This window comes from Halichondria panicea, chromosome 11 (assembly GCF_963675165.1).
Source record: "Halichondria panicea chromosome 11, odHalPani1.1, whole genome shotgun sequence".
Classification (NCBI taxonomy): Eukaryota; Metazoa; Porifera; class Demospongiae; order Suberitida; family Halichondriidae; genus Halichondria; species Halichondria panicea.
The window spans coordinates 3,999,789-4,025,256 of NC_087387.1; the positions used below are offsets into that span (position 1 = coordinate 3,999,789).

General features: G+C 40.1%; 1 protein-coding gene across 17 annotated transcripts in view; it reads right to left on the reverse strand.

Annotated features, from left to right (window-relative positions):
- The window catches only part of LOC135344347 (serine/threonine-protein phosphatase 6 regulatory ankyrin repeat subunit A-like), a 151,578-nt gene that overhangs the window by 46,812 nt on the left and 79,298 nt on the right, over positions 1 to 25,468 (reverse strand). Inside the window, exons 26-30 of one of the 17 annotated variants that reach the window (XM_064541549.1) lie at positions 24,370 to 24,468; positions 20,362 to 20,460; positions 20,183 to 20,281; positions 12,070 to 12,168; positions 8,848 to 8,985 (exon numbers count right to left, since the gene is read on the reverse strand). The exons of 15 other annotated variants lie outside the window; for them this stretch is intronic. In XM_064541549.1, the coding sequence (XP_064397619.1) occupies positions 8,863 to 8,985; positions 12,070 to 12,168; positions 20,183 to 20,281; positions 20,362 to 20,460; positions 24,370 to 24,468 (519 nt within the window). In that variant the 3' untranslated portion in view covers positions 8,848 to 8,862. Of the gene's footprint in view, positions 1 to 8,847; positions 8,986 to 9,560; positions 12,169 to 20,182; positions 20,282 to 20,361; positions 20,461 to 24,369; positions 24,469 to 25,468 lie in introns of those variants that run through there. One more of the 17 variants, XM_064541552.1, reaches the window with a different exon arrangement.

Sequence of the window (25,468 nt, forward strand, 5' to 3'; positions counted from 1 at the left end):
TATACGAAGCAACACTATGGACAACTTTTGCAACGCACCATTGCCACGAGGCATAATTTAATTTATCAGTACCAAACTTTCTGGCCGTACGTCTACTATTATATTATTATGTATTATGTGCTGAACATGATGTATAGAATGATAAAGATAATTATGTTCACATTTTTACTGCAAGTCTATTGTAGCAAAATTTACGAAGTACAGTAGAACCTCGCTAATCCGGACCCCTTTAATCCGAAACCTCGCAAATCCGGACAAAATGCAAACTGAAAAAGAGGAGGGGCTGTCAGTAAATAGACTACTGCGCATGCGCAATCCATATTGCTTTGCTGAATCAGCAATAATTTTATTAATAAACTGCTCAAGACAATGGCCACTGCAAAGAAAACGAAGAAAGAGCTCACAAGACTCGGAGAGATAAAAGACCATTCTAGCTAGCAGCTTCCCTTCTGGCCACAGTAATATCATAATACATGCATAAAAGTGTCTTCGTTATGTCTTTAATTCAGTTTTCATGCAGGTAGCTATAGGAGTGGAGGCTTGCCTAAAAAGAATGTGTACAAAAAGTTAAGGGAGTATGGAATTCCTTCTACAGTAACAAACGAGTTTTTGGCTGACATAATTATTATGCCTCGAGGCGTAGCCCCAAGAGGGATACGGTAAAGCTGACTGCAGCGTGTGACAAATAGTTTGTACATAATTGTGTACATTAATTATAGGCACCGAAAAAATCATGTCTAGTATGAAAAAAGGATAGCTATAATTATAAATGGTTTGTATACTTATTCAGCCCCAAAGCGATACCGTAACGATATACACAAATACATTTAAAAGCCCAACATACATTGCACAAACCAATTGCTCACTTTATTCTGGCTGTTGACTTGAGCCCTCACAGAAACCAGTAGTTCCACAACACTGAGATGGCCTTCTTGAGCAGCTACCATGAGAGGAGTGAAACCATCCTGTGAGAAAAGAATATCACGGACAGTGTTTCACTATAATTATGGTACATGATATGAACTCACCGTGTCTGGTAGGTCAACAATGGCTCCAGCAGTGATCAAATGGTGAGCGACATCTTTGTGTCCATTGAAGCTGGCTGCCCAGAGAGCAGTCACTCCATCCTATTAATAATTATAGTACTAGTTAACAATCACGCATACCGTACATGTATAAGAGAGCGAATATTTCGAGGCGCTTAATTTCTGCTATGTTCGAGGGATAGCAATCCTCCACGAAAATTAGGTCCACGAAATACTGACAGACGCGACATCTTTGCATGACCAAAATAGCGTGAATTTACGCTTTTGGAGACACTTTCACACAAAAACCCCGGAAAAAATCGTGCTACGTATATATGCATGGTATAATTATCATCCACACAAAAGTAAGCAACACAGTCATGCATAATTATGCAGCGTGTGACAATAGCTGTTTGCAGGCACTGCAGTATTGTCTAATGGTGAATATAATTATGACACCTACTGAATTTGAACACAGGTATAGAGCGCTTGTTAAAGTGGACAAAGTCAAATTGTCAGATGCTCCACTGACAATGAGTTTCTATCTTGAGAAGGCCTTTACGCATGGAAGTATAATAATAGGGAGCAGTAATACAACCCCTGAATAGTGGGCGTGGCTACGTATGACTCAGTTCTCAACTAGAGCACTGAAGTGCTAACCCTCGGCTGTTGACACGAATAAATAAAACCAGAGGAGTGTTTAGTTATAGAAGCAACAAACTACAATTCTACTTTTGATAGAGATCTACCTCGACAGGGTTTCATCTAGGTTTTGGGGGGGGGGAGTTCACCCCCCCCCTGCTCAAGTACCCTCGCGAAAATAAGCCCATCTTGAATAAACTTGATTTGATTATACGCCCACCCAGAATAAAGGGTGTGCATGCGCAGTTATAATGCTAAATGCCACATGTTTAGTACATGTTCGCGGTACACGCTTAATCCGCGAAAACCACAAACATTTATACCCTCAAAATTTACCCGCTATACGGTATACTCATGCATTCATTGTTGTTGTCAATGAAATGTCACACTGATATATACTATACTATACATGACACTATAATTATTATATAATGTATTGAAATGAAAATACAATTTAAGGATTGTCATAGAGCTAAGTGTAAGCCTCGATTTGAAGCCGCAGGTGGGCGCATATTTGAGTGAAACTCACTGCTAGCGATTTAACGTAAGTCTAAATTTTTTGCAGAAAAGGGTGGGCGTATTTTCGCGAGGGTACGGTATCTATACACTCTAAATGACTTACATTGTTCTGACTGTTCACTGGAGCCCCCACAGAAACCATGTGGGGGATGAGCGCGCATGCGCATTGCATCCACAGGAATAATTAAAGGGTGTGTCCAAAGAGATCAAGTTCACAATGGCTACTATAGCTAGCAGTTTTAACAGATCTTTTCTGACTCTTGTAGCTAACAAAAAGCTAGCGCTTTAATGCAAGGCTAACTCACATGTGTTGAATAGAAAGTTTGCGCGAACAGATGATGCTATGAAAGATTCTGAAGAGACTGCAACAGTCTTCAATGTGAGTCAAACTAGCCATAACTCGAGAAAGAAGCTTTAGTTTGCTAATCCACGAATCAAAATCCAAGAGAACGTGCATGACTAGAAGCCTATAGAAACTGTTAGTTTTCGTCGCATTGCAACCGTTGAGCAGTTACAGCTGGAATACACACACATACACAGACACAGACACAGTCAGCTTTACTTGTACCCTCGTGCGGCTACGCCTCAAGGCATAATTAATTATTATTAGCCTAGTTTTTAGTTTAAACGTTGTTTTGCAGGGGGGGGTCAAATTTATTTTTGTCAATTTTGCTCAGATAAGCAGAGATAAGTCTCAATGCCCTCGAGAACAAGCTGCTCATGATATCGAGTCTAGCACAAGAGCAAGACTTTTGATTGTATCTCTGCTTTAGAGCAAAATTGGCAATATAATTTAATTCCCCCCCCCCCCCCTGCAAATAGCGTTTTAAACTAACAGACATAAAAAACTAGGATTGAAATAGTCTGCAAGAGAGTTTAAGAAAACTTAACATTATCTCGTTAACTATACTATGCACAAACAAATTGAGCCCCCTTAGAAACAAGTAGTTCCACAACACTGAGATGGTCTTTTTGAGAAGCTATCATAAGAGGGTTAGTGCCATTCTGAAAAAAGGACGTAAAATAATTATAGATAACTGCATAATTTTCGAGGCGCTTAATTTTTGCTGTTTTCAAGGGTTAGCAATCCTACACGAATACTTCGCTAGTCAAGAGAGTCATTGACAGATGGTTTTAAAACGAAACAACATTGCATGTGTCTAGTTTGAAAAAGACGGCTATAAATAATTATAACTACAGCACTGAGGTGCTAACCCTCGGCTGTTCACATGAATATTAAAGATCTATAGTAACTGAAAGAGTGTTAATTATAACTAAGCAGCAAGTAACAGGAGCTGTAGAGACATGCGGAAACTTTTGAGAACAGAGTTTTAGCAGTCATGCATGACTAGAATCACAGCAAAAAAAATCTGGAGTCTTAGCAATATGGCTCCTGTGAGGGAGGCTTATTAAAGAAGCAACATCACCTCAGCCAAAAAAGTGTCTCAAATTAAGGCCGCGTGTTGCTTGTAAGCCCTGCAGCCAAGTTAAAGCTTCTTAGCTTTTATGTGATGCTTTAACATCAAAATGTGCAACAACAAAAACTTGTTGTGTGAAGGCTATCCATGCTGTAAACGAACCACTATGGTATCCAGGTAAGCAGGCTCAGACAAATAATATACCTGCTGACCGCGGCAGGGCCAATCTTCTTAAAAGGAATCAATACTCCAAAAGTGCATGGAGCATACTGCCATTGAGGTGTGTGTGTGTGTGTACAGCTATAATTATGTTTGGTTTATTTTGTACAATAATTATTATTGCTGTTACAGTTGAACCTCCATTACCGACCACCTCCGAAGAGTAACCACACACGATAAAACGGCCAAGAGCTCAGGTCCGGATTGAAACTACAATGATTGCAATGACTTCAAATGTAAAGCAACTTCTCAGGAGCGATCACCTTTCTACTCCGTATAACGAGCAGTTTTATAGTCCCCCAATCATATAGCAATAATAGAAAATAACCTCCCAGAACAAACAGCCATATCCATAATTAGTAGACAATTATTGCTGAGATGGCATTATTTAGCACAATTGTGAAAACATGTATGACATACACAGTAGCAGGAGATAGCAGAAATAGATGATATCATATTGCTCTTCAAAAGTCTACAACTAGAGATCTTCTGCTATTCTGCATTCTGCTATAATGGATTGCTGCTCCTGCTTCTCTAAGCCACACCCACTTTGTGAGCTAGTTTTATTTTTTAGTTTTATAGATAATTTTGCGGCAAAAATGTCCCGGTGGTTTGCCTCGAATGCACGAGGTAGTACTGTAGTAAGGGTTATCGCAGCAGCTGAGTAAGCGCTATTATGGCTAGTGAGAAGATCAAGGGTTGATAACTACTGCCGTCCACATTCGGGATGGGCCTCACTATATTGTGTGTGTCAGTATTGCAGATTTTCTCTCTAAATTTATTCATAGGAAGCTGTTAAGCTCGTCTGGTTCAGGTTCCTTAAATACAGTGGATATGCTTTCAAGAACTCAATAGAATTTCCTACAAAATGTATGCATCAAGATCTTTCAGCCAAGCCTGTGGTCAAACTCGTTTCCCGTTTCCACTAACAGTGTATGTCGAACGTAGACTCGCTAGCCAGCCCTTCCTTGGGATAAGGGACTGGTGGATTGCCTACATGTATCTGACAGTTGTGCCGATGGAATTTTAATGAGTTGCATGACATCATGTATGACATCATCCTATGGTTTGTCAATGTCTGACGTGAGTGGGTTGCAAATGGTTACAAATAAGCTCCCCTTGCTTAGTTTGTGGCAAAGAAACTTAGAAATCATGAGAACTGGTAGTATAAGGCTATACTGTCCATCCCCACATACTCTAGATTTCAAAAATAGCAATGTAAGCTGGATCAAGACAAGTGGTGCAAATCATCTGCATACTAAAAGTTTTGCTAAGCTCGCTGTCACTGCTTGCTCATTTCATTTTGCACTAGCACAGTCTTGCTCATCCATTATTTTGATTGATTGTCATGCATTCTACCACAAAGAAACTAATCGTGGGCGTAAGAATGTCACATGACATTGATACTGCACTCTGATTGGTCATTACTAGATTCAGGTAACGGCAAAATTCTTAGATAGGCAATCCACCAGTCCCTTACCCCAAGGAAGGCGAGTCTATGTCAAACGGCCTAGACTTTTATGCTGTTCTTTTAGGTGTGCCATGGTGTTTGTTGGCCGAGCAGAATATGTGATCCGTGTGGCCATGGGCAATGTACTATTGGCCAGTGTTTGCCTTGAAATTTGCTTGTTTAATGAGATATGGCTATGAGAATGAGTGAATGCCTATATACTCGTGCGATTGTGAGGGTTGCGCGGTGTTACGTAATTAGAGGAATGCAACCCCGCTGGTTAAATAATAATAAGACATTTCTAATAATTATATCGCTCCCCTAATTAACTACTTGGGGGTAAAGACGTGGCCTAGCCACCAGTCATAGCCCATCGGACGAAAGTCCTACCCCCAAGGAATTGAAGCATGAACACATGTACAGATCAAGTGAGCGCTATGGAATGAAGTAAAGATGCTGGGAAAGATTGACAACAAACTACAATTCTACTTTTACTAGAGACCGGTAAAGGATCACCTCAGCTTCAAATGTGTATCTTTACCTCGAATAAAGGTCGCGTGTAGAGCTAATTACACGGTACTTACACAGAAAGACAGAGTGAAAGACACAAAAATAAGACTAAATCGACAATAACATTATCAAGCGGAGGCACTCAGGTTGGTTAAGGCCGTTTCACAAATATTGGCCATAAATTAGAGTGCATTGCTCATTGTCTATTCATTGTCATTGTGTAATGGTTTCATTGGTTATTCGGGTCCGGATAATATGTCACTAAATGAAAATAGTGCCCCAAGTATATATAGGAGAGCTTCGGCAGTATATCTCTCCTATTACTATGAGGCATTTTTATAATGCACATGCATTAAACAATTTCCCCAGGTATATAATGCTCGGCACTAAGTCTCTCCTATAATAATATGGATTATGTGTAATGATTGAGGGCACTAAGTCTCTCCTATATAATAATATGGGAGGTTCTTAATGACTGAGGGCACTAATACTCTCCTATATTACTTTAGGAAGGATGCAATGCCCCTTGCATTAAACCTTTCCTATTATATCAGATATGACTATAGGAATAATATGGTGTGCCCAGCACTAAAGCTCTCCTATAATAATATGGACAATGCCTAATGTCTGGGGGCACTAAGTCTCTCCTATAATAATATGGGGTATGCTTAATATCTGAGGGCACTAAGTCTCTCCTAAATAACTATAGGAGAGAATTTATCCTGTTAGCACTAACAACAATCATTAATAATATGCTTCAAATTTGTATGGTGAAGAAGGGACAATTAAACTAAACTATCAATGTCAAAAACTAATCAAGGCATAGTTCAAGAGGACGTCTTGCTTTCTTTGTCAGGGCACATGCAGGGAAAGGTAGAAAACTTTCCTGTGTTAAGCAGCTGAATATATGTCCTCGCATCTTCTTCTGGTTAAACAGCAAACTCGAAGGATCTTCCCCATATAACAATGACACACAAAAGGCGATTGCAAAGCACCCACAGTCCCTGCTGCCCTTTTGGCGCTGTACATAATTATGGTCTTTCTACCAGGCATTTTCCATAGAGCGACAGCATCTGCTCTTTTAACTTCAGGTCGAGCTCCTTTGGCAGAAGGGAATCGAAGAGAAGACGATGCCACTGCTAAGACTTGACAGTGCCCAATGATAAAAGGGTTAGTACCATTTTGAAAAAAGGACGTAAAATAATCATAGATAACTGCATAATATTCGAGGCGCTTAATTTTTGCTGTTTTCAAGGGTTAGCAATCCTAAACGAATACTTCGCTAACGGAAGACGCTCCATTTGATCAAATAGGGTGACATTTATTCAACGACACGCTTTTAGAGACACTAGTTTCATCAAAATATCGTGCTATATGGTATAGCAGTCTGTCCATATTGCGTATATATATATATCCCCTGAAGTAAAGACAAACTCAAGAGAGTCATTGACAGATGGTTTTAAAACAAAACAACATATTGCATGTGTCTAGTTTGAAATGGACGGCTATAAATAATCATAACTACAGCACTGAGGTGCTAACCCTCGGCTGTTTACATGAATAATAAAGATCTATAATGACCAAAAAAGTGTTAATTATATAATTGCTTGCTAAGCAGCAAGTAACAGAAGCTATATAGAGACATGCGGAAACTTTTGAGAACAGAGTTTTAGCAGTCATGTATGACTAGGATCACAGCAAAAAAAATCTGGAGTCTTAGCAATATGGCTCCTGTGAGGGAGGCTTATTAAAGAAGCAACATCACCTCAGCCAAAAAGTGTCTCAAATTAAGGCCGCGTGTTGCTTGTAAGCCCTGCAGCCAAGTTAAAGCTTCTTAGCTTTTATGTGATGCTTTAACATCAAAATGTGCAACAACAAAAACTTGTTGTGTGAAGGATATCCATGTTGTAAACGAACCGCAATGGCATCCAAGTAAGCATATCAGAATTACATACAGACAAACAAACCAACGGACTACTATACCTGCTGACTGCAGCAGGGCCTCAGGTAATTATCTTCTTAAAAGGAATCTACACCAAAAGTGCATGGAGCATACTGCCATTGAGGTGTGCGTGTGTGTACAGCTATATTTTATTTGGTACAATAAAATAATAATTATTGCTGCTACAGTTGAACCTCATTACCAATCACGAGTAGCCACACGACAAAACGGTCAAGAGCTCAGGTCCGGATTAAAACAATGACTTTGAGACTTCAATATAAAGCAACTTCTCAGGAGCGATCACCTTTCTACTGCGTATAACGAGCAGTTCTAATCCCCCTATATAGCTCGTCCCTACAGCCTTTTCAAAGAGTTAGAGAAGCGGTTAGCAAAGCTCCAATATTCATTTGCAGCAGTGTGGTTCGAAATTTTACGCTATACAGAATATCATCCCAACAAAAAGAGACACATGCATATAATGACGGCACCGCGGGTGCATGCTGATGCCTCGGTGGATGTGTCAAAGCTGCATAACATAACCTACTAGCTATTGCTAATACACACAGATATCATAATGTTCTTACGGTAATTTTGCTGCATATAACCACAAGGAAACTCAAAGAGTGGGATATGATTGACCATCCCCTCAGCTAAACAGCTAAGATGCTTTACTCATTGTAAAAAGAACGTGTCCAAAAAGTTAAGGGAGTATGGAATTCCTTCTACAGTAACAAACGAGTTTTTGGCTGACATAATTATTATGCCTCGAGGCGTAGCTGCAAGAGGGATACGGTAAAGCTGACTGCAGCGTGTGACAAATAGTTTGTACATAATTGTGTACATTAATTATAGGCACCGAAAAAATCATGTCTAGTATGAAAAAAGGATAGCTATAATTATAAATGGTTTGTATACTTATTCAGCCCCAAAGCGATACCGTAACGATGTACACAAATACATTTAAGAGCCCTACATACATTGCACAAACCAATTGCTCACTTTATTCTGGCTGTTGACTTGAGCCCTCACAGAAACCAGTAGTTCCACAACACTGAGATGGCCTTCTTGAGCAGCTACCATGAGAGGAGTGAAACCATCCTGTGAGAAAAGAATATCACGGACAGTGTTTCACTATAATTATGGTACATGATATGAACCCACCGTGTTTGGTAGGTCAACAATGGCTCCAGCAGTGATCAAATGGTGAGCGATATCTTTGTGTCCAATGAAGCTGGCTGCCCAGAGAGCAGTCTCTCCGCCCTATTAATAATTATAGTACTAGTTAATAATCACACATACCGTACATGTATGAGAGAGCGAATATTTCGAGGCGCTTAATTTCTGCTATGTTCGAGGGATAGCAATCCTCCACGAAAATTAGGTCCACAAAATACTGACAGACGCGACATCTTTGCATGACCAAAATAGCGTGAATTTACGCTTTTGGAGACACTTTCACACAAAAACCCCGGAAAAAATCGTGCTACGTATATATGCATGGTATAATTATCATCCACACAAAAGTAAGCAACACAGTCATATGCATAATTATGCAGCGTGTGACAATAGTTGTTTGCAGGTACTGCAGTGTTGTCTAATGGTGAACATAATTATGACACCTACTGAATTTGAACACAGGTATAGAGCGCTTGTTAAAGTGGACAAAGTCAAATTGTCAGATGCTCCACTGACAATGAGTTTCTATCTTGAGAAGGCCTTTACACATGGAAGTATAATAATAGGGAGCAGTAATACAACCCCTGAATAGTGGGCGTGGGCTACGTGTGACTCAGTTCTCAACTAAAGCACTAAAGTGCTAACCCTAGGCTGTTGACATGAATAAATAAAACCAGGAGTGTTCAGTTATAGAAGCAACAAAATACAATTCTACTTTTGATAGAGACCGTTAAAGGATTACTTCAGCTGCTCGAATAAAGGTCGCGTGTAGAGGTAAGTTTAGCTTTTGCTCGCTTTTATACGACAACGAAGCTTTAATATCGAAATCTGCCCAATTAAAACTAATATTGTGTGGAGGATATCCATGCTTGACATGAATAAATAAAATCAGGAGTGTTCAGTTATACAGTAGAGGCCAAAATAATGTTTCTGTTCCTTTTGCGTAGTACGCTGATTAGATTGCACGCAATTTTTTTCCCCAGTAAAATCATGTAAAAGTTAGAGGGTTGGATACAAAGCTAGAACAATCAAGAAAATATGTTATACTTATTGTCCACTACATCAGAATTTATGGCAGTAAACCTCTGAGGACGAGGGCGAAGCCCCGAGGCCAAGGATGGTTTACGTTTGCCATAAATTCGAATGTAGTGGACAATAAGTGTTATAATTATACCCACTTGAATGAAAAGTACTTGCATGCTACCTAAGCTACCTCACCTTGGATACAACTAGCAAACAGTCTCAAAAACTATTGAAAACGAATAAAAAGCTTGTGCGTATAGCTTGAAGCCAGTGCTAAGCTTCCAGCTCTATGCACTAACTTGTCAATGTCCAAGCAGTGAGCCTCACCCATCTGTCCTGCCCTTGTCAACAAGTTTCTAGCTTCTTTTTGGCTGTGTAGATCCTCTAGTATAAAATCAGTGCGCCCTCAATGCAAGGGAGTTTATATGAGGAATGTGCTCCAGGCCTGGGGTTTATGGTAGTTAAACCCCACCCAGTTGCTATGATACAGACCCCAAGTGGGGAATATAATGTTAATAAATTATGTCTTTAATTCAGTTTTCCTGCAGGTAGCTAGAAGTGGAGGCTTGCCTCGCTGCTGATCAGATCAATTGGCGAGGACGACTTCACAGCGTGGCCCCTGGATGAGCGGGCGCCATGGATACATTGTATTGCAGATCTCAGTCGAGAGAAAGATAGGCGGGCACATAGCCAGTACAGGGTCGAGCAGTATGTCTGCTCCCATTTTTCAGCTAGACAAGAGGCAAGTCGCTTGTAAAACGTTATGGACTGTTTTGCCATGCCTATTGGAGTGAAGGTTGAGTGTTTGACATCTCGGGCTCGTTGCTCGTAAGTTCTTTTTTTTTAATTTTTGTATTTCTTGTAACAGTTTGCAATGCTAGAGTTTTTGTTTGACGGAGCGTGTGGGTTGAACACCCTGACATCCAGGAATGTCTTTTCTTGGCGTCCTCCCCAGCAATTACTCGTTTCCGCCTATGCACGTACTACGCTGTGTTTCGTTTTTACACATGTACTACACTGCGGTTTCCGTGTTTACTACTGAAAGGTGGTAATTGGATAATTTGATTGCAGCTAAATAATAGTTGAGCAGTTTACAGTCTTCTCAGTCTAATCTGATTGCAACAAAGTTGTAAACAATAGTTGAGGACAATTCCAGTCTTCCCAGTCTCCATTCCTATAAGCTTGCCTATTATACTCCCTTTGCTGATGATGGCCCTCCAAACTCTACTAAGAGATGCTGAGAAACTAAACAGTAAGTTTGTACACCACACTCTCTAAGTTCAGTTTTTACTTGTGCATGTACTGCCCGTTTGGAGCAAATAGTAAATTGCAAAAAACCACTTGAGATGAGTGTAACAGTTTACACAAGTAAAGCACAATACTATAGAACAAGGGACCAAGTTTAGATTTTGGAACAGAAGATTCAGATCTTTATGTGGATATAATTATACACCTAGCTATACCTAGTACAGTATTCAGCATAAACTACTATAGTTGGGTAACCATGAAAAACTAATCCTTATCAAGAGGAGTTAAGTGGCGTAATATGTTATTGTGGCAGAGAATTGGAGACTGGTTCAGCAGCAGGCTGTTAATTTCTCAGTAAGCAATTTTAAAAATAGCTAGACGAACAGGCAGTTTATGTCGTAATCAAGCTACTCCTACAGCCCAAACTTAGTACTTACAGATAGAGATTTGGCAAAGTTGTGGTTTAGCTGTAAATTAACCTCAAGTGGTTTTTTATATTTTCCAAAACTTCACATGACATAAATAGATGTATACAAACCATGCAGAGGAGTGTTCTGTTACACACAATAAACAAGCAACAAACTACAATTCTACTTTTAATAGAGACCGGTAAAGGATCACCTCAGCTGCAAATGTGTAGCTATACCTCGAATAAAGGTCGCATGTAGAGCTAATTACAAAAAGACAGAGTGAAAGACACACTAAATCGACAATAACATTATCAAGCGGAGGCATCCGTGCATGCGTATAATCATGGCGGTCCTTTCAACATGCATGGGTGCTGACTTGCTAAAATCCATCTTTTAAATTGCCCAAGGGACGAAAACTTTACATTCTCAAAATTTCTGACAATGTAATCGTTGAACTGCAATGCACGCACTAACAAATTATACTCACTTTATTTTGACTGTTGAGTTGAGCTCCCTTAGAAACAAGTAGTTCCACAACACTGAGATGGCCTCCTCGAGAAGCTATCATGAGAGGAGTGAAACCATCCTGAAAAAAGGACGTAAAATATAGATGAAAAGATTGCCAACAGTTAATGTCTATGATTAATTGCTGTGCATGCTCTCATGAAACAGTGCAGCCTTGCAGCTCTTTCCCCACTTTTGCAGCTAGCGTTCTAGTGCAGAGCTAACTATACGAAGCAACACTATGGACAACTTTTGCAACGCACCATTGCCACGAGGCATAATTTAATTTATCAGTACCAAACTTTCTGGCCGTACGTCTACTATTATATTATTATGTATTATGTGCTGAACATGATGTATAGAATGATAAAGATAATTATGTTCACATTTTTACTGCAAGTCTATTGTAGCAAAATTTACGAAGTACAGTAGAACCTCGCTAATCCGGACCCCTTTAATCCGAAACCTCGCAAATCCGGACAAAATGCAAACTGAAAAAGAGGAGGGGCTGTCAGTAAATAGACTACTGCGCATGCGCAATCCATATTGCTTTGCTGAATCAGCAATAATTTTATTAATAAACTGCTCAAGACAATGGCCACTGCAAAGAAAACGAAGAAAGAGCTCACAAGACTCGGAGAGATAAAAGACCATTCTAGCTAGCAGCTTCCCTTCTGGCCACAGTAATATCATAATACATGCATAAAAGTGTCTTCGTTATGTCTTTAATTCAGTTTTCATGCAGGTAGCTATAGGAGTGGAGGCTTGCCTAAAAAGAATGTGTACAAAAAGTTAAGGGAGTATGGAATTCCTTCTACAGCAAGTGATAACCAATATAGGAAGCAAGGATCAGTGTCAGCATGCACCTAGAGATTTTAATACGATAGTAAGGTCCTCGACCGTGCTGATCCTAGTGCTATAACCAGCCCTCAGGAAAGCACATTACGAAATTGGGAGGTAAACCGGGGCAAATTGAGTACAGGGCAATGTGTGCTCGCAGCGTGACTCCTTGTCAGAGTGGATTGGCTACAGATATGTTTCGCTGTGTAGCCGCTCAGAGCATAATGTGAGCCAAGTTAACAGCGTTAATTTTACGAGAACGTATGCTGTGGGATTGGGTAGTACCGGATCCTAGTAAAAAACGCGTTGCAGGGCGGCTTGAGATTTTTGGTCCAAGCAGGGGATGTCAGGGGCGGATCCAGGAATTTTGAAAAGGGGGTGCAGTTTGAAGAAAATGTTCACTAAAAAAAAGGTCAACAGATTTTTTAAAGCCCAATCAGTGTAGCTTTTCTGATCATGGATTGATTGATGACAGTATGAGATAAGCCCCGTTTACACGACACCTAATCCGGGTCGAATCCGGGTCAGATTTTTCTGAGTAGTGGGCATAGTCGAATGATCACTAATTTCATTTGCGCAAACATTGGACTGATAGGAAGCTACAGGCTTACTCTAGAAACACCCACGAACATGTACAACACCTCAGAATTAGCCCTTTGTGCTTACTCACAGCTAAACAGCTTCTGACACAATCTGAACCACCTCCAAAGGTGGGTTGGCTAATCCGGATTAGAACCCCGATAAGGGCCGTTTACACAAACGCGGTTATGTTTAATCCGGATTCCAACCCGGATTAAAGGCCTCGTGTAAACGGGGCTATACATAGTAGCAGGAGATAGCAGAAATAGATGATATCATATTGCTCTTCAAAAGTCTACAACTAGAGATCTTCTGCTATTCTGCGTTCTGCTATAATTGATTGCTGGTCCTGCTTCTCTAAGCCACAACCACTTCGTGAGCTAGTTTTATTCGAGCTGGTCAGAAAGGGGGGGGGGAGCACATTCCCCTTGTGCCCTGCACTGGATCCGCCACTGGATGTCCAGTGTGGAGATTGTTATAATTATCAGGGATTAGAAACGGATAGAGCACTCTCAAAGTCGAGGCTGTGCTGTAATATAAATAAAGTTCAAACTTCCTTTTAGATAGTAAACTTTCACTCTTGGTCCACAAGCAACATCAAACCACGAATAATGACCACGCGACTTATCTAGCCACTGTCTCTATACCACGCGACTTATCTAGCCACCAGGGAACCACTATAACACTGACCCCACGAAGGTGCACATTATGCCAGATAATTTTGCGGCAAAAATGTCCCGGTGGTTTGCCTCGAATGCACGAGGTAGTACTGTAGTAAGGGTTATCGCAGCAGCTGAGTAAGCGCTATTATGGCTAGTGAGAAGATCAAGGGTTGATGACTACTGCCGTCCACATTCGGGATGGGCCTCACTATATTGTGTGTGTCAGATTGCAGATTTTCTCTCTAAATTTATTCATAGGAAGCTGTTAAGCTCGTCTGGTTCTTTCAAGAACTCAATAGAACTTCCTACAAAATGTATGCATCAAGATCTTTCAGCCAAGCCTGTGGTCAAACTCGTTTCCCGTTTCCACTAACAGTGTATGTCGAACGTAGACTCGCTAGCCAGCCCTTCCTTGGGATAAGGGACTGGTGGATTGCCTACATGTATCTGAGAGTTGTGCCGATGGAATTTTAATGAGTTGCATGACATTATGTATGACATCATCCTATGGTTTGTATTTTACCAATGTCTGACGTGAGTGGGTTGCAAATGGTTACAAATAAGCTCCCCTTGCTTAGTTTGTGGCAAAGAAACCTAGAAATCATGAGAACTGGTAGTATAAGGCTACTGTCCATCCCCACATACTCTAGATTTCAAAAATAGCAATGTAAGCCGGATCAAGACAAGTGGTGCAAATCATCTACATACTAAAAGTTTTGCTAAGTTCGCCGTCACTGCTTGCTCATTTCATTTTGCACTAGCACAGTCTGCTCATCCATTATTTTGATTGATTGTCATGCATTCTACCACAAAGAAACTAATCGTGGGCGTAAGAATGTCACATGAAATTGATACTGCACTCTGATTGGTCATTACTAGATTCAGGTAACGGCAAAATTCTTAGATAGGCAATCCACCAGTCCCTTACCCCAAGGAAGGCGAGTCTATGTCAAACGGCCTAGACTTTTATGCTGTTCTTTTAGGTGTGCCATGGTGTTTGTTGGCCGAGCAGAATATGTGATCCGTGTGGCCATGGGCAATGTACTATTGGCCAGTTTGCCTTGAAATTTGCTTGTTTAATGAGATATGGCATGTGAGAAACAGCGAATGCCTATATACTCTTGCGTTTGTGAGGGTTGTGCGGTGTTACGTATCTAATTAATTAGAGGAATGCAACCCCGCTGGTTAAATAATAATAAGACATTTCTAATAATTATATTGCTCCCCTAATTAACTACTTGGGGGTAAAGACGTGGCCTAGCCACCAGTCATAGCCCATCGGACGAAAGTCCTACCCCCAAGGAATTGAAGCATGAACACATCAAGTGAGCGCTATGGCACGAAGTAAAGATGCTGGGAAGGATTGACGAATTGTCCAACCCCCTGCATTAGCCTACTGCATTAGCCTGCTGCATAATAATTATTGATTGAGGCAAAGTAATACCAATAGGGAGCAAGATCAGTGTCAGCAGAGAGTTGTACAATAGTAAGGTCCTCGACTGAGCAAATCCTGGCGCTATGACCAGCGTAATGTAAGCCCCCCAGGAAAGTGCCTTACGAAATCGTGAGGGCAAATCGAGTACAGGGCAATGTGTGCTCACTCCATGTCAGAGTGAAATTCGCTACTGATGCATATGTCGCTGTATAGAGCAGTACATTATAGAGCAGCCTCAGCAGGGCAGTATATAATTATGGCGTACAGGGCACACAGACAGGGCATATGGCATAAGCAATAGCAATAGCAGAGCATAATGCGGGTGCACAAGTATAATGAAGCAAATGAAAATCATTTTGCTACACCCTCCTACATGTAGTAAGCGAACTATAGGCACAACTCAAGAACAACGCACCACGCCACAAACCAAAATCATGGAAACATGACTAGGAGCCCACAGAGAATCTCCAGTTGCACTTGCATGAGCAGCTGTAGCAGTCTACACGCAGGCGCACTACCAACTACCTCACTGCGCACCGAGGCACAGATGGGTGGGGCTCGCTAAACACCAGGAATTAAGGCTGGAAAATGGGTGGGGCTCATATTGCTTGGATAGAAGCTTAGTAATGTCTACAAGCTATACGAACAAGCTTGCCGTTCTGTTAGCTAGTTCTATCCAAGGTGAGGTATAGCTTAGGTAGCAATTGTTTTTCATTTCAGTGGGTATAATTATAACACTTATAGTCCACTACATTCGAATTTATGGCAATGTAAATCTTTGGCCTCAGAGGTTTACTGTCATAAAGTATAATTATAGTGGAAATTATACTGGACAATATTACATAAATATGGTTTGTACATGTAGGAATAAACAACGTGATGAAAATTAGGATATGTTTACATTTTTACTGCATTTTGGGGTAACTGTCTAAGTCTATTGTATTAAGCAAAATCTATGAAGTACCCGTAATAATTATGACCTAATCACCACTCACACTGTAACGTTTGACATCCAACTTAAAATAAGATCAACACAATAGTACATGAGAGAATATACGAACATGCAACCAGAAAACATGTGAAAAAAAATTCATAATCTAATTCAGAGGGCAAAATCTCCTACTGGAAGAGGAACGCCTTTGTTACCAACAAAAATATTTCCCACCCACACAAGATAACCGAAGAACTGTCAACTCTCTATAGCCTAAGAAAGAGATACATATACCCCCATGCATGGCGGAACAAAACAAGGAGAGGAGGAAAAGCCAGAACACATGCACAACCTGCCACACATGAAAATCAATACTGTATACAAGTCGATCATATACTGCCCATGCCCGAAACATAACAAGGCGTTTATAGAGCACTAAAGTTCTAATCCTCGGCTGCATGACATAAATAGATGTATACAAACCATGTAGAGGAGTGTTCATACACACAATAAAGAAGCAACAAACTACAATTCTACTTTTACTAGAGACCGGTAAAGGATCACCTCAGCTTCAAATGTGTAGCTTTACCTCGAATAAAGGTCGCGTGTAGAGCTAATTACACGGTACTTACACAGAAAGACAGAGTGAAAGACATTATCAAGCGGAGGCTTGGTTAAGGCCGTTTCATAAATATTAGTCATAAATGAGAGTGCATTGCTCATTGTCTATTCATTGTCATTGTGTAATGGTTATTCGAGTCCGGATAATAATTATGTCACTAAATGAAAAAAGTGCCCCAAGTATATAGGAGAGCTTTAATGCTCGTCGGCACTATATCTTTCCTATATTATACTATAATTATGAGGCATTTTTATAATGCATGTGCATTAAACAATTTCCCCAGGTATATAATGCTCGGCACTAAATCTCTCCTATAATAATATGGATCATGTGTAATGATTGATGGCACTAAGTCTCTCCTATAATAATATGGATAATGTGTAATGATTGAGGGCACTAAATCTCTCCTATAATAATATGGGAGGTTCTTAATGACTGAGGGCACTAATACTCTCCTATATTACTTTAGGAAGGATGCAATGCCCCTTGCATTAAACCTTTCCTATTATATCAGATATGACTATAGGAATAATATGGTGTGCCCAGCACTAAAGTTCTCCTATAATAATATGGACAATGCCTAATGTCTGGGGGCACGAAGTCTCTCCTATAATAATATGGGGTATGCTTAATATCTGAGGGCACTAAGTCTCTCCTAAATAACTATAGGAGATAATGTATCCTGTTAGCACTAACAACAATCATTAATAATATGCTTCAAATTTGTATGGTGAAGAAGGGACAATTAAACTAAACTATCAATGTCAAAAACTAATCAAGGCATAGTTCAAGAGGACGTCTTGCTTTCTTTGTCAGGGCACATGCAGGGAAAGGTAGAAAACTTTCCTGTGTTAAGCAGCTGAATATATGTCCTCGCATCTTCTTCTGGTTAAACAGCAAACTCGAAGGATCTTCCCCATATAACAATGACACACAAAAGGCGATTGCAAAGCACCCACAGTCCCTGCTGCCCTTTTGGCGCTGTACATAATTATGGTCTTTCTACCAGGCATTTTCCATAGAGCGACAGCATCTGCTCTTTTAACTTCAGGTCGAGCTCCTTTGGCAGAAGGGAATCGAAGAGGAAGACGATGCCACTGCTAAGACTTGACAGTGCCCAATGATAAAAGGGTTAGTACCATTTTGAAAAAAGGACGTAAAATAATTGTAGATAACTGCATAATATTCGAGGCGCTTAATTTTTGCTGTTTTCAAGGGTTAGCAATCCTAAACGAATACTTTGCTAACGGAAGACGCTCCATTTGATCAAATAGGGTGACATTTATTTAACGACACGCTCTTAGAGGCACTAGTTTCATCAAAATATCGTGCTATATAATTATGGTATAGCAGTCTGTCCATACTGCGTATATATATATATGTTAAGTAAAGACAAACTCTAGAGAGTCATTGACAGATGAAAAATTAAAACGAAACAACATTGCATGTGTCTAGTTTGAAAAGGATGGCTATAAATAATTATAACTACAGCACTGAGGTGCTAACCCTCGGCTGTTCACATGAATAATAAAGATCTATTAACTGAAAGAGTGTTAATTATAACTAAGCAGCAAGTAACAGGAGCTGTAGAGACATGTGGAACTTTTGAGAACAGAGTTTTAGCAGTCATGCATGACTAGGATCACAGCAAAAAAAAATCTGGAGTCTTAGAAATATGGCTCCTGTGAGGTAGATTCATTTAATTATTAAAGAAGCAACATCACCTCAGCCAAATAAGTGTCTCAAATTAAGGCCGTGTGTTGCTTGTAAGTCCTTCAACCAATTTCAAGCTTCTTAGCTTTTATTTGATGCTTTAACATAAAAATGTGCAACAACAAAAACTTGTTGTGTGAAGGCTATCCATGCTGTAAACGAACCACTATGGCATCAAGGTAAGCAGACTCAGAATTACACAGACAAACAAACCAACGGACTACTATACCTGCTGACCGCAGCAGGGCCTCAGGTATAATTATCTTCTTAAAAAGAATCTACTCCAAAAGTGCATGGAGCATACTGCCATTGAGGTGTGTGTGTGTGTACAGCTATGTTTTGTTTGTACAATAATTATTATTGCTGTTACAGCTGAACCTCCATTACCGACCACCTTCGAAGAGTAACCACACACGATAAAACGGCCAAGAGCTCAGGTCTGGATTGAAACTACAATGACTTCAATGACTTCATGTAAAGCAACTTCTCAGGAGCGATCAACTTTCTACTCCGTATAACGAGCAGTTTTCTAATCCCCCCGTCCCTACAGCCTTTTCAAAGCTTGTATATATGAGTTAGAGAAACGGTTAGCAAAGCTCCAATATTCATATGCAGGAATTGATTCAGAGCACACACCTCTGTTCCCCAATGGTGTTTGTTTTATGGAGGTTCCACTATATTATTTTTGTATGAGCAAAATTACGTTACGAAATTAAGGTACTTCCACGAAAAAATTAAGTGTGGTTCGAAATTTCACGCTATACAGAATATCATCCCGACAAAAAGAGACACATGCATATAATGACGGCACCGCAGGTGCTGATACCTCGGTGGATGTGTCAAAGCTACATAACATAAATCTACTAGCGATTGCTAATACACACAGATATCATAATTTTCTTACGGTAATTTTGCTGCATATAACCACAGGGAAACTCAAAGAGTGGGAAATGATGGACAATCCCCTCAGCTAAGATGCTTTATTAATTGTAAAAAGAATGTGTACAAAAAATTAATGGAGTATGGAATTCCTTCTACAGTAACAAACGAGTTTTTGGCTGACATAATTATTATGCCTCGAGGCGTAGCCGCAAGAGGGATACGGTAAAGCTGACTGCAGCGTGTGACAAATAGTTTGTACATAATTGTGTACATTAATTATAGGCACCGAAAAAATCATGTCTAGTAGGAAAAAAGGATAGCTATAATTATAAATGGTTTGTATACTTATTCAGCCCCAAAGCGATACCTTAACGATGTACACAAATACATTTAAGAGCTCTACATACATTGCACAAACCAATAATTGCTCACTTTATTCTGGCTGTTGACTTGAGCCCTCACAGAAACCAGTAGTTCCACAACACTGAGATGGCCTTCTTGAGCAGCTACCATGAGAGGAGTGAAACCATCCTGTGAGACAAGAATATCACGGACAGTGTTTCACTATAATTATGGTACATGGATATTCAGTTAATAGGATATGAACCCACCGTCTTTGGTAGGTCAACAATGGCTCCAGCAGTGATCAAATGGTGAGCGATATCTTTGTGTCCACTGAAGCTGGCTGCCCAGAGAGCAGTCTCTCCGCCCTATTAATAATTATAGTACTAGTTAATAATCACACATACCGTACATGTATGAGAGAGCGAATATTTCGAGGCGCTTAATTTCTGCTATGTTCGAGGGATAGCAATCCTCCACGAAAATTAGGTCCACGAAATACTGACAGACGCGACATCTTTGCATGACCAAAATAGCGTGAATTTACGCTTTTGGAGACACTTTCACACAAAAACCCCGGAAAAAATCGTGCTACGTATATATGCATGGTATAATTATCATCCACACAAAAGTAAGCAACACAGTCATGCATAAGGACGTAAAATAATTATAGATAACTGCATAATTTTCGAGGCGCTTAATTTTTGCTGTTTTCAAGGGTTAGCAATCCTACACGAATACTTCGCTAGTCAAGAGAGTCATTGACAGATGGTTTTAAAACGAAACAACATTGCATGTGTCTAGTTTGAAATGGACGGCTATAAATAATTATAACTACAGCACTGAGGTGCTAACCCTCGGGTGTTCACATGAATAATAAAGATCTATTAACTGAAAGAGTGTTAATTATAACTAAGCAGCAAGTAACAGGAGCTGTAGAGACATGCGGAAACTTTTGAGAACAGAGTTTTAGCAGTCATGCATGACTAGGATCACAGCAAAAAAATCTGGAGTCTTAGAAATATGGCTCCTGTGAGGGAGGCTCATTTAATTATTAAAGAAGCAACATCAACTCAGCCAAAAAAGTGTCTCAAATTAAGGCCGCGTGTTGCTTGTAAGTCCTGCAGCCAAGTTCAAGCTTCTTAGCTTTTATGTGATGCTTTAACATCAAAATGTGCAACAACAAAAACTTGTTGTGTGAAGGCTATCCATGCTGTAAACGAACCACTATGGCATCCAGGTAAGCAGGCTCAGACAAATAATATACCTGCTGACCGCGGCAGGGCCAATCTTCTTAAAAGGAATCAATACTCCAAAAGTGCATGGAGCATACTGCCATTGAGGTGTGTGTGTGTGTGTACAGCTATAATTATGTTTGGTTTATTTTGTACAATAATTATAATAATAATTATTGCTGTTACAGTTGAACCTCCATTACCGACCACCTCCGAAGAGTAACCACACACGATAAAACGGCCAAGAGCTCAGGTCTGGATTGAAACTACAATGATTGCAATGACTTCAATGTAAAGCAACTTCTCAGGAGCGATCACCTTTCTACTCCGTATAACGAGCAGTTTTATAGTCCCCCAATCATATAGCAATAATGGAAAATAACCTCCCAGAACGAACAGCCATACCCATAATTAGCAGACATTTATTGCTGAGATGGCATTATTTAGCACAATTGTGAAAACATAGCTGTATATAACTCGTCCCTACAGCCTTTTCAAAGCTTGTATGAGCTATAGAGAAGCGGTTATTAAATCTCCAAGTTTCATTTGCAGCAAGAATTGATTCAAAGCACAATGGTGTCCGTTTTATGGAGGTTCCACTGACATTACGTTACGAAATGAAGGCACTTCTACGAAACATTTTAATTTCGCGCTAAACAATATTATCCCAACAAAAAGAGACACATGCATATAATGTTGGCACCGCGGGTGCTCATGTCTCGGCGGATGTGTCAAAGCTACATAACATAACCTACTAGCTATTGCTAATACACACAGATATCATAATGTTCTTACGGTAATTTTGCTGCATAATTATAATCACAGGGAAACTCGAAGAGTGGGAAATGATGGACCATCCCCTCAGCTACACAGCTAAGATGCTTCATTCATTGTAAAAAGAATGTATATAAAAAGTTAAGGGAATATGGAATTCCTTCTACAGTAACAAACGAGTTTTTGGCTACTTCATAGTAAACAGCATACCAGCTCAGCACATTTTACTACGGAAGTAAAACAGGTAGTAATTATGATGTCACAGACCCTAATTAAATTCCTCATGCTCTTAAATGAAAAGGCCTATTACAAGAAGTCAGAGTGGCCCAAGATTAATGAACAAATTAAGCAACAGCTGGGTTAAGCAACAATGTGACAAATTATTCGATCGCTGTCAGGCAGAGGTCAGTACAGGCTCGTTCCACAGTACTCGCATTTCTCTGTGTCAACAGCACAATGGGCGAAAATGAAAACTGGTCAAAGACGGGAAGTGGTTAAACGATTTGACAAAGCAACTCTAAACACTAAGCGATCGGGGACACCCAGCAGAAGTCAACAACCAGTCGATGTGCTTCAAGTGTGCAAGGTCATAGCCACAAGTTATGTTTAAGTGTTGAAGAAAGTGGAATCACGAAGCTTATGATTACCACCTTACAGCATATTTGGAAGAAAGCTAAAGTGCAGACAATGCAAACCACCACAGCACCAGGTAGTGATAAATCCTATTCTTCTTTTGTCCCACGTAATTATGGTAAACATGGGACACAATGAGCAATACACATGTGATTCTAGCTGACTAAACTGGAAATCATCTGGAAAAAATTTGCTGTCATGCATTGGCAGTAGCAACCCTGAATGGTGATTCCTAGAGTGGTATAATGGATCATCCAAGCAACCCAATATCACTTCCTTTCAATGGCTGGCTTGCTTTCTGGGCGTGGACGAAAAGGTGGTGTTGGAAAAAGAAGTAAAAAACGATTAGATAAGAAAACACCCGAGTTGCACTTTAAGATCAGCTTTTAGTACTGCACCTATTAGAGGAACCATCTCGGGGTCCTCCTCACAGACACACCACAGTCTTCTACTGCATGCAATCGGAACCCAACAAACCAGAAACCACGAAGAAAATCTGTATTGAAACAACTGTTTAATTCTTTTATTTTGTTTTGTTTTTTGTCTTCTACCTGGTATTTAGAGTGTGATCAGGTTTCTGCTGGTGATGTTGGGTTACTTTCTGAATATATAGACACTGACAGTGAGAAAGAACAACCTTCTCTGATGCAGGCTCTTGACTTGTACTATTTAGTAGCTTTAATAAGTCACAGTACGCATGCCCAGGAAACTTATTATCTGAAGGTGTGGTCTGACTCTCCAACGAGTATAAAAGCTAGCTCTAGCTCAGCTAGCTTCATAGTGCAGTGCAGTGTAGGCTCATGCAGCTTCCAGCAGGTTACAGTAATTAATGTAAAGCTTAGGGGGGTGCTTGAGCACCCTGAGCCCCTAGCTGGATACGCCACTGAGTATTATGTATTAAACTTTCTGGCCGTACGTCTACTATTATAATGTTGAATTTTTTTTCACATGTTTTCTGGTTGCATGTTCGTATATTCTCTCATGAACTATTGTCTTAATCTTCATTTAAGTTGGGTGTCAAACGTTACAGTGTGAGTGGTGATAATTATTACAGGTACTTCGTAGATTTTGCTTAATACAATAGACTTAGACAGTTACCCCAAAATGCAGTAAAAATGTAAATTATCTTATACATCATGTTTAGCACATACATACATGTATACATATAATCTAATTCAAGGGCACAATCTCCTACTGGAAGAGGGACGCCTTTGTTACCAACAAAAATATTTCCCACCCACACAACATAACCGAAGAACTGTCAACTCTCTATAGCCCAAGAAAGACATTTATTATAACCCCAGCTAATTTAACTAGAGCACTAAAGTGCTAACCCTCGGCTGCATGACATAAATAGATGTATACATAGAAATGAAACAAATCATGTCTAGTATGAAAAAGAATAGCTACATTATAATTATAATGAAAGCACCGCCGGTGCTGATGCTGTATCAAAGCAATATACATAACATAAAGCCACACAGGTATATTTGTACTGCATGCTAATCTGTTAATCACAGAGAAATTCAAAGAGGGAAATAATCGACCCATGGTTGATGCTAAAAAGGATGCCAAGAGTACAAAGTCTAGAATTAATGGTTGCTGCATCAGTACAAAAGTGTCTGGAACACTTACTTGTTTTTGTACATGAACATCTGCTCCACTGTCAATGAGTTGTTGCACTGTCTTGAGATGTCCTTCACGACTAGCCCAGTAGAGAGCAGTAGCACCTTCCTGTTAATCAGTGCAGTGTATTAGTAATAGTTGGCAATTATATGGAGAGACAAACTAATACCCTATAGCGAGAAATTAAAAGAGGTGCAAAATTTCGCGTTTTTTTAGGGCAGGCACTATCTTGAGATGTCCTTTACGACTAGCCCAGTAGATAGCAGTATCACCTCCCTGTTAACCAGTGCAGTGTACTAGTTATAAATTATATGGAGAGACAAACTAATACCCTATAGCGGGAAATTGAAAGAGGTGCAAAATTTAGCGTTTTTTGAGGGCAGGCAGAGCAGTTAACTTAAAAATTAAAACTGGGATAAACTCCCATGCACTGGCATGCAAGCTATTGGTGGGTGTGGTTTCCTGGCATAGAAACACGAATATTAAAAGCCACGCTAAGGGTAACGCGAACATTTTTCGCTACACATGCAGCGTGTGACAAAATAATAGTTTGTATATAATAATTATTATAGGCACTGAAAACATCATTATCTCGGTACTCCGAGAAACATAATGATGCTATACCCTTGCTAGTTACACGAACCAACAACATTATATACCCATTACCACAACGCTCCTTGAAGGGTGAGCCGGACCATGGCTGATGACTGTTAATTATAGGGTTAGGCATCCCTTCTAATTAACTAGAGGAATGCAACCCCGCTGGTTAAATAATAATTAGGCATTTCTAATAATTATAATTATTGCTCCCCTAATTAAGTAATTGGGGGTAAAGACGTGGCCTAGCCACCAGTCATAGCCCATCGGACGAAAGTCCTACCCCCAAGGAATTGAAGCATGAACACATCAAGTGAGCGCTATGGCACGAAGTAAAGATGCTGGGGAGGATTGACGAATTGTCCAACCCCTGCATTAGCACGCTGCATAATAATTATTGATTGAGGCAAAGTAATAGCAAGATCAGTGTCAGCAGAGAGTTCTACAATAGTAAGGTCCTCGACCGAGCGGATTCTGGCGCTATGACCAGCGTAATGTAAGCCCCCCAGGA